This window comes from Mesoplodon mirus, assembly GCF_964341445.2.
Source record: "Mesoplodon mirus genome assembly, chromosome: 19".
NCBI classification, from domain to species: domain Eukaryota; kingdom Metazoa; phylum Chordata; class Mammalia; order Artiodactyla; family Ziphiidae; genus Mesoplodon; species Mesoplodon mirus.
Window position 1 is genome coordinate 27,826,471 of NC_138995.1, and position 14,362 is coordinate 27,840,832.

Genomic DNA, 14,362 nt, shown 5'->3' on the forward strand with positions numbered 1-14,362 from the left:
ACAGTCAAAAACTGGAAACAACCCAGACATCCTTCAGTGTGTGTGCAAAATAAACAAACTGTGTCACATACATTCCATGGAATACTATTTGGCAGTGAAAAGAACAAAGTATTGATACATGCAACAGCTTGGATGGATCTCCAAAGAATTATGCTGAGTAACAAAAAAGCCAGTCCCCGAAGATTATGTACTTATGATTCTAATTTTAAAACGTTCTGGATATGACCAAACTATAGAAACAGAGAACAGATTAGTGGTTGCCAGGCGTTAAGGAGGGGTGAGAGGGGGAGGGAAGTGAGTTTGGCTATAAAAGGGCAACAGGAGGGATCTTGTGTGATGGAAATGATCTGTATCTTGACTGTTTCAATGTCAAGTGCTCGTTGTGATATTGTACTCAGTTTTGCAAGATGTCACCATTGGGGAAACTGGGTAAAGGCTCATGGATTCTCTCCGTATTATAACTTACAACTGCATGTGAATCTTCAAATATCTCAAAATAAAAAGTTTAATTTAAAAAAATTTGGGTGACAATACTGCAGAGAGTGGATTGGGCAAAAGTTAGGAGAGTGAGAGAATGAAGAAGTTTCAGAAACCCCACTCTAGACAAGATGCTTTTTTATTATGAACACTCTTTTGGTGCTTGCTGTTGGCCAAAACTCCTCCAAAGGTTACTGGTGGTGAAAAGACTTTGCTGTGATGGATCAAGTGCTGGGGGCTTTACGAGCTGTGGTTTGAAGCAAAGCAGGTGGGCTCAAATTTGGAAGATGCATGGGGGAGGTCAGAAGGTCAAGACCCAGGCCAGCTTGGCTGGCAGGGACAGGTCAAGCACGGGCACCTCCTCCCCTGGCCGCGTAAGACTGGTTAGCTCAGGCCCACGGCAGAGGCTGCTGGGAGTCCCTGGGACTCCCTTGGTGGCCACCGGCATGACAGTGACCTCTCTGGGAAATATTCAGGGGAAGAGAAACAGTCCCCTAAGAAGTTCCGTGGGCAAGACTAGGCCAGGCTGAGGCCCAGTGTCTAGGAGGCAGGGGCATGGACTCCATGGGTGAGTGCTGTGGTCCTTGGGCCCCAGATAGCTTGGAGGAAGCTTCTCTAGAGTGGGGTTTCCTTTGAGGAAACCTGGACAAGGGTTGGACTGGGAGGCATTTTCATTTTTTAGGATTTCAGTTGTTTAGGTGTGGCCTTTTGTTTAGTTTTGTATATTTGGTGTAAAGCAGCGGTTAGGGTGCATTAGAATCACCTAGGGGCTTGTTAAAACGCAGATTTCTGGGCACTACTAGAGATTCTTATTTTGCAGGTCTGGGCTGGGGCGGGGAATTTGCATTTCTAACAAGTTTCAAAGTGATGCTGAGGCTGACCCTTCACTTTGCAAACCACTGGTGTAGAAGGGTGCAGACAAGTAGGGTGACACAGTCCCTCCTGTGGGGAGGCCCTAGGCAAAGTCCTCATCCCTGCCTGGCACAGCTGGGGCCTGTGGTTTGTGATTCCAGCAGGGCCGTGACAAGACATCTGCGCAGGACTGAGGGGCAGTGAGGAGAGTGTGTGTGCTGCGAGGTGATGGAGGGCAACGGGGCTGGCACTTGAGGGCAAAGTCTCGGGGGGAGGTAGGATGGGAGTACGGGTGTTTTGAGGGCGGTGAGGAGGCCAGGGGAGGAAGGAGAGGCTGGCAGACTGCTAGGGGAGCTGACAGGCTAGGAGAGAGGCGCGCACGAAGCTACTGGATTGTGCGGGGGTGGGTGGGGCGATAAGGAGGTCACTGGGGGTCCTGGCTAGGCTGTGGACGGCCCCGGACGTCCTGTAGGGGATAGGGGAGCAGTGGATGTGTGTATGATTCCTGTAGAAGTTGTCGGGGTGGTTGTTGAGATCTGGGGGCTGGGATCTGATGTGGTGTTCAGCTTTCAGGGGCTGAGAGGCGAAGTGACATTGGAATCTGGGGCCCAGGGAGGGGCGGTGAGGCTGAGCCGGGGTACCGAGGGCTACCTGAAGGGGCCGCAGAGGCGAGCTGGGGATGGGGACGGGCGTTGGTTGGGGGACGGGGAGGGAAAAGAAGCCGGGACGGAAGTGCGTGTCCCTCAGCTCGGAGGAATACGGCGGGGGCGGGCCGCCGGGGGTGGGGGCGCCGCGCCGGAGGGGCGGGGCGGGGCGGAGTGGCTGGAGCCGGGCTGCTGGGCAGTGCCGCCGAGCCCCAGCCCGAACCGAGCTGGGCGGCTGCACCTCCCTCGCAGTCCCCACCCGGCGCCGGGCGCCGCCGCCGCCGCCCCGCCGCCCCCGCCGGCCGCGCCGTGACGCGGGCATGAGTCTGGCCCGCCGCCCGCCGAGCCAGCGCCCCCAGCAGGGGCCGCGGCGCCCAGGTAACTAGGGGGGCGCGAGGCGGGGAGGGGGCCTTAGGCCGCGCCGGAACTCTCGAGACCCTCGGCGACTCCAGCCTGAGAACTCTCCAAGCCCGTGGGACCTTCCTACCCTGTGGGGGGCCTCAGGGGTCCACCTCCAAAAGCCAGCCCCGGCCCCTGAAAACTACCCCCTGAGCTCCACCTACCCCCAGCTCTCCTCTCCAGGGGAGCCCAGGTCGGGGCCTGACCTCACGCCTACCCAACACTCACTCATCGGAGGAGCCCAGGCCCCTGTACTCCCTGGCCCTGGGCCTGCCATCCCGAAGGGGCATAACCCAGCGCATCACAGCCCCCATCCTCCTCCCACCCTTCCTGCTCCCATGGCCTCTTGCTCTCTCAAACCCCACCCCCAAATTCCAACAGTTTCTCCATCTGCCCCCCTGCTGCCCACCCTACCTGCAAATGGTTCCTACCCTACAACTTAAAGGAGGAGCCAGCTGCCTCCTTTCCTTGATTCTTCTTACCTGGTTCTGGGGTCCTGTCCACTTTCTCTCCCAGGACACCCAAAGCCCTGCTTCCAGTTAAATGCTTTCTGTCACTGCAGAGGGGCACGAGCGGAGCCTGGGCACCTGGGTAATGTGGGCAGAGCAGGGCCTCTGTGCAGTCTCCCTGTCCCCAGCCGTGGGTGCGTGACAGTTGCCAGGAGACTTGGATGGAGCGTTTCGGGTGTAGGGGGCTGAGAGTCAAGGGCAGTGACAAGCCTGGCAGGATTCACAGCAGCAGTTCGAGGCTGGGCTTATTTATTTAGTGCAGATTCCTTTCTTGCCCCTTTCAGGGGATGTGGCTCCAGTGCAGGCCATTCCTGTCCCCCACCTGGGATGGGTCTCAGGAGCTGTGCCCCCTCCCGCCCAGTTGCCTGCCCCTCTGAGCCTGGGCACTGGCTACTTCTAGCTCTTCCCTCTCAGTCAGGGCAGCAGAGCTGGGCATGACCTCATCCAACAACCGGGGCCAAGGTGGGGCCACCTGGCCAGGCCTGGACACAGTGTCAGCAGTGCTGTCTCCTCCCCGGATCAGCTTTGAACCAAACTGTGGGTCTGGGGCCCAGGGAGATGGGAACCCACTGCTGCTCACACATCTCTGGAAGTTGAGCTGGGTCTGACCAGGTGGATATTGATGGTGGTGGGAGAAAGGATGAGGAGAACAAGTCCTGGAAATAATTATGTTTTCAGTCCCCAAATACCGAGCACCTGTGCCACACTAGGCACCATTCTAGGTGCTGGGATGGAGCCATTAACTAGACAGACACGACCTAGCCATCAGGAAGCTGACATTCTAGGGCGCTGTAGGAGACAGGGAGTGGCCGAGTAGCAAATCAGCAGATGAAGAGGCAAACCCTATAGTGATATGTGGGGACAGTGAAACTGGGTGTTGCGATAGAGGCTGACTGGGGAGCTCCTTTGGCCAGCGTGGTCTGGGAAGACCTCTCTGAAGTGACGGTCTTTGAGCTGAAACCTGAATGATGCAGTAGAATGAACCTTGGACCATCTGAGGGAACAGAGTTTTAGGCAGGGAACAGCAAGTGCAGTGATCCTGCGTGGGTAGGAGTTAGGCACGTTGAAGAACAGAAAGAAGGCCAACCCCGGGGTAGATGAGGCTGGACGGGTGGGCAGGCATCCTGGAGAGAGCGGAGTGGCATTGGTGTGGAGACAGCACCACTTTCCTAACTGGAGGGCTGTTCAGATGTCCTCTCCTCCCGCCAGTCTTCTCTGCCCAGTTGGGTTTTTTTTAAATAGTTAATTAATTTATTATTTATTTTTGGGTGCATTGGGTCTTCGTTGCTGTGTGCGGCTTTCTCTAGTTGCGTTGAGCGGGGGCTACTCTTCGTTGCGGTGCACGGGCTTCTCATTGCGGTGGCTTCTCTTATTGTGGAGCTCGGGCTCTAGAGCACAGGCTCAGTAATTATGGCTCATGGGCTTATTTGCTCCACAGCATGTGGGATCTTCCCGGACCAGGGCTCGAACCCGTTTACCCAGCATTGGCAGGCAGATTCTTAACCACTGCGCCACCAGGGAATCCACCCCGCCCCCCCCCCCCCCACCCTGCCGTTGGTTTTTGATCTGTCTTTGCCACCCATCTTGGGACCTGCAGTGTTTCACGTGGTGGTTGCTTGTGGGGATTTGCATGGGTGGAGGTCAGGGGTGGGGCCGTCTGGGGAGGGGATGACCTCCTCCTGGCCCCTGATAATAATCACACAGGGGTAGAGAGGACCAGGCAGTTGATGGGAAATGTCCCTCATGCCGGAGAGAGTCCCGCCAGTGGGATCTTTGCGGGGGGTGGAGACAGCGAGCCGTCAGTGAGATGGTGTCCAAGTGTCCAGGTAGGGCTGTCCCTGAAGCCCTGATAAGATCCGATCTGTCATGGGGTGGGGAGGCCCAGCCGGGCAGGCAGCCGCTCCCACTCAGTCATTGGTTGCCAACAGCAGCGGGTAGCGTTTGTTCTGGAGCCAAAGCCTCCAGGCAGAATCGAGGTGCAGGGAGGGGTGCTTAGACGGCTGCCGCATGGGGCAGGTGAGCAGGGGGCCGCTCCCCACCTCTCTGCTGGGCACCAGGGAGTCTCGTGCCCCCTCCGCACAGGACACCTGCCCTTCCTGGGAGAGGGGGGCTCCTCCTCTTTCTGGAGGAGCCAGCGGTGACCTGGTCCAGGGCGGGGACGATCTCTGGTTGAGCAGCTGCTTCGATGCCAGGTTGGGAGGAGGAACAGGGGTGCCTGCTCCCTACCGCAGTGCTGAGGGGGCTGCTGGGCATCCTGTGTAGCCCCTCTGGGTGCTCAGAGCTGACCCTGCACACCTGAGACCACAGGCCCTCTCCAGTTAGCGGGGCCTTTTCCCCTGCTCTAGGCTCGTGAGGGGCAGAGCTGGTGGGTGTTCAGGAGTGATGGGGAAAGTGGCCCCAGGTGCCGCAGGGCGGGGGCTGCCTTCCCAGTTCCTGGCCTGCTGAGCTCAGCTGCTCTCCATCCCTTGATGCCTCATTGGGTCCGCACAGGCTCAGCCTGGGGCCACTTCTGTTGCTTAACACAGTGCAGTCCCTTTGGGGCGTGGGTTGGCTCCGGGTGCCCCCTCTCACCTGTTCCCATTGCCCATCAAATTTGTGAGTCTACCTGTTGGCTCTTCCCCCTCTCTCCCTCCTCCCCGGCTCCCCTTTGCCCTGCCACTTTGGGCCCCAGCGTGGGTCTTGCTCTTGCATATTCATTAGCGACTGAGTAAGATCAGCACCACCTGTGACTCCAGGCCAGTGTGGGCTGCCAGGCCCTTTGACACCCAGGCTTCCCCTGGAAGGTTGCTCTTCCCAGTGGTTTGTCTCTGTGGGTTTATTTCTAGGGCATGGGGTGTGGGACTGTGGACACACATGGCACAGGTGCTCCTGAGAGCTTGGTGACGGCAGCCACTCAAGGGGTGCTGCTGAGAAGGTAACTGGTGGAGCCAGGAAGGAGCAGGCCTGCCCTGGGCGGGTGGAAGGTGGGTTAGGGTGCTTTCACAGCCCTCGGCTGGGCAGCAGCTCTCGCAATAAAAACAGCCCTTGGGGTTTTCAAGGCAGAAGCTCTGGGTCCAACGTGGGCAGGCAGGTGCCTCATAGATTCATTTCCTCATTTAAAATAGGTGGATTTATCCTCATTTTTTTTTTTAACTGATGGGGAAATTGAGGCGCTGAGGAGTTAAGTGGCTTACGCAGGACCACCTGCCAGTTCGATTCATGTTCCTGGCTGAGCCACATCTATGGCTGCCTTGCATGAACCCAGGGGCCCCGTGTTTGCTGTAGGTGTGTTCTGAGAGGGGCCTTCCATGCTGTGGACCCTCAGCCAGTAGCCAGCCAGCTGGCATCTTGGAGGGGGCTTTTACGGAGCTGGTCCTCGCTGTGGGGACAAGGCAGCCCCAGGCGGTAGAGACAGAGCTGGGAAAACTTACTCTTCTCTGAGTGCCAGCGCCCAGGTATGGCAAGGATGTTGGGGGTCAGTGCTAGGGAGGGGACCCCACGCTAGACCTTATAGGAGGAAAGCAGACCACTTGGGTGTGGAAGGGTCTTGGCCCCCAGGGAGCTGGGAGAGAGCGAGTGGATGGGCAGGGAGGCCACTGAGGGGGTGCTGAAGAGGCTCTTGGGGTACAAGGGGCATAGGGAGCACTACCGTCTCTGTCCCTCTGCCTATTTTCGTGAGCTCACTGGGGTAGTCACATCTATTCCTTGTTAGGGACTCGACAGGCCTCCAGAAGATTAATTAATGCCAGGCTGCTGGCTGCTCCAGCAGGATACTTGCCCCAGGGCCCTGTCCTGGCAGCACAGATGCCCAGCTGACCCCAGAAATGCTGCTCCGTTCCCACCCAGCGATCCTGGAGACACGGGGGGCCATGTTGCTGGCACAGCCCTGCCTCTGAGCCTGGATGGCAGAGAAGGCTTAGGTGGTGGCAGGCAGCCAGAGCCATGTGGCAGGCAGGGCATTCCACCCCCAGGCCTGCCTCCATCACCCACTCCGGAACTTATTTGTCCCTGGCTGAACCATGGGCTTGCTGTGTGACCTTGGCCGTGCTGCTCATCCCTTCTGGGCAGCTTTCTTTTCGCCAACTGTAAAATGATGTAGAATGGATGTTGGACTGGATCATCACTGAGACACCTCCCCACTAAGTCTGAGTCTTCGTTATCTGGTAATCTGCCTGATTCTGAGAGCAGCTGACGGCACCCCTTTTCCCGATGCATATTGACTGCCCCTTGGTGCCCCTCAGTGTGGTCCAGCTTTGTCCTCTGCCCCAAGCCCAGGTGATTGCTAGTTCACCATGTAATTAACTCCTGCCTGTGCTCAGGATGTGGGGCACCGCAAGTCCTGGCCAGACCCAGTGCCCTCACAGACCAGCCCGACCTTCCCAGCGCCAGGGCGAGGTGACTGCTTCCACAGTGGCCACCTCCAGCCTGCCCAGCACATTCCTCAGGCTTATCTGAGAGCCCGCCCCACTGGACTCTGCCCTCCCACCCAGGAAGCAGCACCCAGACGAGCTGCTGAAGAGTTCCAGGGGCAGAGAGCAGGGCCTGAGTGGGCTTGAGGTGACGATTCTCAGTCTCTTGCCTGGAGCTGAGGAGAACCAGGTATAGAACGGGGTAGGGTAGAGGGATTGGGGAGTCTCCTGAGACTGACAAGGCAAGTTGTCTAACCTCGGGGAGCATGAGTCCCAGAATCTGTGCCATCTCCCAAGAGCCCCATCTCTGGGAAGGCTTTCCCGCATGGAGGCTCCTGTGCACGGGAGGGGGGCTTGCTCTAAGTTTACCCCTAAGTTGTAGCAGGAGATAGGGCCCGACAGCAGCTCGGGGCCACCTCCTTTCCTCTGCCCGCACCTCCACAGCAGGAGCTGGAGCCAGTCCTCCCAGGAAGGGGTTAACCGCCAGCCCCAGCCGTGAGGGAGGGGACTGGGCTGGACCATTTTCCTCGTAGCTGCCTCCACCTCGGTTTTCCTGAATGGTTCTGTCGTCCTGGGGTGGGGAGGGAAGGGAAGGAAGAAGGGCGGGCTGAGGGAGGCAGGGAGGGGGGAGTGTGGGAAGAGGAAGGAAGAAAGAGCGAGACAGCCGGGGGAAGAGAAAGATGTCACTGTGTAATCTCCCTGTCAGTTTTACTTCCAGCAGGCTCCGGGAGAAGGAGCTGCTAGAACAATGCTGAGGCAGCCCCGACGGAGTATCTCGAACAGGTGATCGGAGGAGCCAGGAAACCGAGGCCACCTGGGCATCCCTCCCCTTGCCTGGGCCGGCCAGAGCCTCAAAGACGGTGGAGAAACCATGGCGACCAATTTCAACGACATCGTCAAGCAGGGCTACGTGAAGATGAAGAGCAGGAAGCTTGGGGTGAGCCTCCTCCAGGGGGCCCTGCCAAGGAACTTGGTCTGGCACCTGGTGGCGTGTCCGGGGTGCGCGGCTGCCCGCCTGTGGCCCGGCATCGTGCATTGCTGGTCTCGAGGCTCCTGGCCAGCGGGCTGCCCAGCATGTGCCTGGGCCCGGCTCTGCCTGCTGCAGCTCCCGCCCCAGCCGGGCTGGCTGGCTGGCATCCCAGTGGCTGGGCCAGCGGTGGCAGCCGATGGGCAGGCGGCTCCCCTGCTATTGTTGAAGTTGTCGCCAGGGCAGCGGCTGGAAATGCCGGGCTGTGTCCGAGCTGAGACCGGCTTCTCACTTCCCCCTGCCATCACCTCCTCGTTTCCTCCCTCCCCTCTCCTGGCCTCTTTGCTTTTAAGTACCTCATCTCCCCTGCTTCCCATTGCTTTCTGTGTAGGGGCGTTTATTTATTTATCTTTGGTGGTTGCTTTTCCAGTTAAAAAAAGCATTTGAGAAGGAGAGTGCTTGGTTGCTGGGGGGAGGGCAGTGGTGGGAGGGGTGCAGAAGCCGGCGTTTACGTGGTTTATGAGAGAGAACCTGGCTGGGCCGGATGGCCCGTGGCCCTGGGACAGGCTGCTTCCCTCCCAGGTGTTGGAGGTGGCTGGGGGCTTGGAGGGCCTGTGGAGATGAGGCCCCAGACACACCTCTGCTGGGTGTGCACCCTCTCCCACCCCGTACTGCTGGAAACCCCCCAAAAGGCATGAGCAGGGGCCCCGGGGACCAATTTAATAATCTTGATGAGATTGTCCCGAGAGCGGCCTTTATTCCCGGACCCTCCTCCCTCCTCCAGTGAGGGGTCTCCCCGGGAGAAAGGAAACCCTGGTGCTGAGGTGGCCCAAGTCTTGTGTTTTACCTGGGTCCCCTGCCCTTCCGTTCCCCCCTCCCCCATGGCCTTGATGGGGTGGGGGGATCCCACTGCTCAAGGCTTCCTGGCTCAGCTGAGTGGGGTGGGGGAGGAGCAGGGCTCTGATACTCAGCTTCCCTGCCTGCGAACCAGACAGAGCAGGACTGGCCTTGGAAGAGGGCGGTTCCTGCACCTCCTTCCCCTCCTGTGCCCTCACCCCCAGGGCCCCTGCGGGAGGCTCTTCTGTCCGGGCAGGAGGCGGCCGCTTAGCTGGTGGGCATGTTTGGGATCTTAACTGGATTTGGACTGTATCCCAACCTGGGCCGTGGTGGCCATCGGCCACCTTGTTCTTGCCCTGAGAGAAGGATGGAGCCCACTTTGCGCACAGAGCAAGGAGAAGAACTAAGGCTGAGGTGGGGAGGCAAGGGGGTGGGGGCCCAGGTTCTAGTGTGGCGACTCGTTCCTGAGGGTCCAGACCTGTCAGGTCCCCAGGGGCCAGCTGGGCTGAGGCCCTGTCCAGAGCAGAGCTTCCCAGGAAGGCAAGCCACCTGGGGCGGCCGCTTGGGCTCAGAACCAGGCCTGTTCCAGGGGCAGGCCTGGGAACCCATGGTGGGCACAGTCAGGGGGAGGGTTTAGGGGCTGGGGCGTGGCCAGGCCCAGTCTGGAATCGCCCGCACTCAGGGAAGCCGGCTTCCCCCTGCAGACCTGCTGTGAGGGGCTGCGGCCACCCAGCTGCTCTTGTCCCGGGGCAGCCGTTCTTGCCTCAGCCCACAGAGGTGAGGGGGGAAGGGCTGGAAGAGATCAGGAGCAGATCGTCCTACCTGCCAGGGCTTTCCTCCCAAGGCAGAGCTCTGGCAGAGTGTTTCTGAAGCGCTGATCAAAGACCTATGAGAAGTGGGGAAGGAGGGCTCTTGAGCGCAGTGGCTCCCTGGGGCTCTGTGTGTGCGTGCTGCGTGTGTGTGTGTGTGTGTGTGTGTGTGTGTGTGTCCTGTAACCAGGCAACCGGAGTGCTCAGGCCCCCAGGACTTCTGCCCCTGCCTCTGCAGACGGCATGGAGCCCATCCTAGCAGGGCATATCTGGGTCGGCAGCATTCGTGCATTCATTCATCCATCCATCCATCCATTCATTCACGGTCCCTTCATATGATCATTCACTTGTTAGCAGAGGTCTGTTAACGAGGCAACTGGGATGTGAGGATTCTGAGAATAAAATATAGTCTCTGCCCTAAAGGAGCTCCCCAGCTGAGAGCTGAGTCCTGCTGGGGTTTAGGTGGATAGACCAGGGGCTGAGCCAGGGTCATGGGGGCAGGGACAAACGTGTCTCCTAGTCTCAGGGGCCAGAAATAGCCTGGTTGTGAGTAGCTTCTTGGGATGGGGACTGCCTGAGCCCACTGCACCCTGGGATCCTGCCTGCTGAGGACCTGGTACCCACACAGCAGGGCAGAGAAGGGGAGGGGGCTTGAGTCTGTGGCCCAGAGGCCCCTTCGCCTCCTCTGCTCTGGGCCCCTCAGTCTCCCCACTGTTTGCCAGTGAGAGGAGCACTGGAGATTCCTGGGGAATGGCTCTGCCAGGCTTCTGGAGTGCTTGCTGAAAGAGTAGGTACATCCCAGCCAGACTTTGGGCTGGAAGAGAGCCTAAGGTGGGAGGGAGGAGGCCATGGGAGGAAGAGTCAGCAGCCCGGGCAGGTGGCTAGGGCCACCCCTTTGTGGGGGGGTTGTCTGACAAGCCAGTTTGCCCCTTAGCCCCGGAGAGTGGTTGGCTTCCTGCTCCCTGGCTTTTGCCTCTTGGATGGAGTCCGTGAAGCTAGAGAATTTGGGTGGATTTAGGTACGGGCAGCGGTTGGGACAAGGAAGGAACCTTGCCCGGGAAGGCACCGTGCTCTGGGGTAACCCCAGGTTCTTGGTTCTGCCCCTTGACCTCTGAGAGCCTCTGGTTTCCCAGCTGGAACAGGGAACTAACCCTGATTCCCTACACTCCAGGGTTGGTCAGAGAATGAAAAGAGAGGGTCAGTGAAAGGTCCTAGAGACAAGAGGGGGTGTTACCCACATCAAGAGCCCTCCCCCGGCTCTAAGAACAAGGGCCACAGTGCTGTGCTGGCTGGGACCGGGCCAGGGCCTAATCCCTGTCCCCGCAGCACTGCCTCTGTCGTGGCGGGTGCTCCTGGGGCCCTGGGCAGGACCTTAGCGCAGCGGGCTCCCAGGACAGCCCTGGTTCTAGGCAGCCTGTTTTAAATACCAGCTCCACCATTCATTAGCTGTTACTCAATTTTTGGGTGCCTCATTCCCTGTCTATAAAGTGGAGATGATAAGAGAAGCGACCTCAAGAGTGACCCTGAGATTAAATGTGAAGAGTGCTAATAACAAAAAGTACAAATAGGAAGCACTCAATAAATGTCGGCTACTTACGTTAAACCCAGAGCTGAGCTCATAGGAAACAGTAACTCAGGAGCACCCTTTATGCAACAGCCTTTCAGAGCCAGCCACGAAATGACTGACTTTTCAATTCGGGGAGGGGCTTCTTCCCTAGGGCAGGGTGTCATGCTGGTGTCAGCTGTCCCCAGGTCTCCTGGGCCTGAGCTCCCTGGAAGGCTGTGCGGCCCTGCCCGCTGTGGTAGGCAGGGGTAACTCCAGGGTCACCGGCTGCTTTGGGAGTGGTCCGGGGTCTGATCCCCCTGCCATCTTGTCCCACAGATCTACCGGAGGTGCTGGCTGGTGTTCCGGAAATCCTCCAGCAAGGGGCCCCAGCGGCTGGAGAAGTATCCAGATGAGAAGTCAGTGTGCCTCCGAGGCTGCCCCAAGGTTAGGGGGCCTGGGCCCTAGCTCTCCCAACCTGTAAGCAGTGATGATTTGTTCAGAGTCCTGAGGGCCAAGAGGACCCTCCTGGGGGTGGCAGAGCCGTGGGGGATGCAGAGGGAGGTGCTTCAACCTGGCCGAGTACCTCGTGGATGCTGTTCCAGGTGACAGAGATCAGCAATGTCAAGTGTGTCACACGGCTCCCCAAGGAGACCAAGAGACAGGCAGTGGCCATCATATTCACCGACGACTCAGCACGCACCTTCACCTGCGACTCAGGTGAGGGGATGCGGCTGCAGGCTGTGGGCTGCTCTGCCTGGGTGTGATGTGTGTGGGTGGAGGGCACCTTTGAGGGAGCAGCCCCAGGATGAGGTGGGGCAGGCACGCAGAACCCGCTGGCCTTGCCCTCTCTGCCTGGCGGGGTGGGATAACTCCGGCTGAAGCAGATGGGGTGGGTTGCTGCGGGCCCCTGAGCTGGCGGCACGATGAGGGACTATCTTCTCCAGAGCTGGAGGCAGAGGAGTGGTACAAGACTCTCTCTGTGGAGTGCCTGGGGTCGAGGCTCAACGACATCAGTCTGGGAGAGCCGGACCTCCTGGCCCCAGGAGTGCAGTGTGAGCAGACAGGTGAGGCCTGGCGCTGGCACGGGCTGGGGGTGAGAGGGAGACTCCCCCCCGGCCCCCCACAAAGCTCCAGGCCCACTTGTCCACTCCCATCCAGATCGCTTCAACGTCTTCCTGCTACCCTGCCCCAACCTGGATGTGTATGGCGAGTGCAAGCTGCAGATCACCCACGAAAACATCTACCTCTGGGATGTACACAACCCCCGCGTGAAGCTCGTCTCGTGGCCCCTCTGCTCACTGCGCCGCTATGGCCGGGATGCCACACGCTTTACCTTCGAGGCTGGCCGGTAGGACCCACTCGCCTCCCCGCCATCCAACCGTGGTCATGATGGTAGCTGCCATTCACTTGTTCCGGGCACTGTGCTGGAAGCTTAAGTTATTTATCAGCATAGCATGCTGAAGGGGAACCCATTTTACAGATGAAGAAATTGAGACTCACAGCAGGTAGGTCAAGTGAAGCTGTTTACCAAGTCAGACTGCTCGGGCCCTAATCAGATGCTGGCACTGGCATTGACCAGCTCTGTGATTGTGGACCTGAGTCTCAGTTTCCTCCTCTGTCAAATAGGGGATAATAAAAGTACCTAACCTCATAGATTGGGTTATGGTAAGGACTGGGTATAGCTTGAACCCTGGGGCAGCTTGCCTAGACTCAAATTCTGTATAATCCACCGTGTAACTTTCGTTGTTACCTTCTGAATGCCTCAGTTTCCTCATCTGTAAAATGGCTTGAGAAAAATTATAATAAAGAGGAAACGGTAGTAGCACACAGACCAGAGTGGGGGTGGTGGGGAAAATGGAATGGATTAATCCTTGTAAAGCATTTAGACCCCCACCTGGCACATGGAAAATGTTCAGCATGTTTGAGCTGGGTGGTCAGACCCTCGGATGACAGCCCTGCCTGTTCCCAGACGAGAGCCTGACTGTGCGTGTGCACACACACGGGGGCATACCCACCGCCTGGCTCTCGGTGCTACTTGTGTCCCCAGGATGTGTGACGCCGGGGAAGGGCTCTACACCTTCCAGACGCAGGAGGGGGAACAGATTTACCAGCGGGTCCACAGTGCCACCCTGGCCATCGCCGAGCAGCACAAGAGGGTCCTGCTGGAAATGGAGAAGAACGTGAGGGTGAGGCAGTGCGTGTCTCGGTCCAGGGTAGGGGGAGGCTGGCGGGCGGGCGGGCCGGGGGCCGGGAGAGTGGCAGCTGTCTCCAGCTGGTGTGTCCGGGAGAGGCAGGCAGGGTCTTGGGCTGGCTGCTCTGGGCTTGGCCACTGACCCTTCTCTGCCCCACAGCTGCTGAACAAGGGCACGGAACATTACTCATACCCCTGCACGCCCACTACCATGCTGCCCCGCAGTGCCTACTGGCACCACATCACAGGTTCCCAGAACATCGCTGAGGCCTCCAGCTATGCCGGTGAGTCACTGCTGGGCCCCACCCCCACCGGCCAGGAGGCTCTGTGGAGGACAAGGCATGTTGGGCAGGGGCCTTCTGTCCCGGGCCCAAGGCCTCAGCCTGCCTCTGTGTCCACAGGTGAGGGGTATGGGACGGCCCAGGCCAGCTCAGAAACGGACCTCCTCAACAGATTCATCCTGCTAAAGCCAAAGCCCAGCCAGGGGGACAGCAGTGAGGCCAAGGCCCCTTCCCAGTGACGGCAGAGCTGGCACGCACAGATGACCACTGGGGCTGCCTGCAGTGTACCGTGGATGGCATGGAGGGGCTGTGGGCCAAGAGCCTGGGGAAAGGGAGCAAGTGGTCCCTTCTTTGCCCCTGAGGGTGAGACTGGACCAAGGCAAAGGGCTGGCCATGCCACCTGAGCATGTGTGAGGGGCTGGAGCTACCATGGGACTATATACTGTTAATGATTTTAATATA

The 14,362-nt window shown here is 58.9% G+C and overlaps 1 protein-coding gene across 5 annotated transcripts; it reads left to right on the plus strand.

Annotated features, from left to right (window-relative positions):
* The first annotated feature begins 2,207 nt into the window (after positions 1-2,207).
* Positions 2,208-14,362, plus strand: DOK4 (docking protein 4). 5 transcript variants are annotated; one of them, XM_082606241.1, is made up of 10 exons: positions 2,218-2,351; positions 7,351-7,459; positions 7,976-8,206; positions 11,765-11,872; positions 12,031-12,145; positions 12,373-12,492; positions 12,587-12,776; positions 13,476-13,614; positions 13,780-13,903; positions 14,021-14,362. In XM_082606241.1, the coding sequence occupies exons 3-10, from the start codon at positions 8,141-8,143 to the stop codon at positions 14,137-14,139; spliced, it is 981 nt and encodes a 326-aa protein (XP_082462367.1). In that variant the 5' UTR covers positions 2,218-2,351; positions 7,351-7,459; positions 7,976-8,140; the 3' UTR covers positions 14,140-14,362. The 5 variants fall into 5 exon arrangements, with proteins under 5 accessions (XP_082462365.1, XP_082462363.1, XP_082462367.1 ...); XM_082606237.1 differs by having other exon boundaries at positions 2,212-2,351; positions 13,780-14,362; XM_082606239.1 differs by lacking the exon at positions 7,351-7,459 and having other exon boundaries at positions 2,208-2,351; positions 13,780-14,362.

Excerpts from the sequence above, each read along its gene's own strand:
- DOK4 (XM_082606239.1), top strand. The coding sequence starts at position 8,141 with ATGGCGACCAATTTCAACGACATCGTCAAGCAGGGCTACGTGAAGATG. Across the intron at positions 12,493-12,586 it reads AGTGCAGTGTGAGCAGACAG|ATCGCTTCAACGTCTTCCTG; the intron begins GTGAGGCCTGGC and ends ACTCCCATCCAG. Across the intron at positions 12,777-13,475 it reads TTTACCTTCGAGGCTGGCCG|GATGTGTGACGCCGGGGAAG; the intron begins GTAGGACCCACT and ends TTGTGTCCCCAG.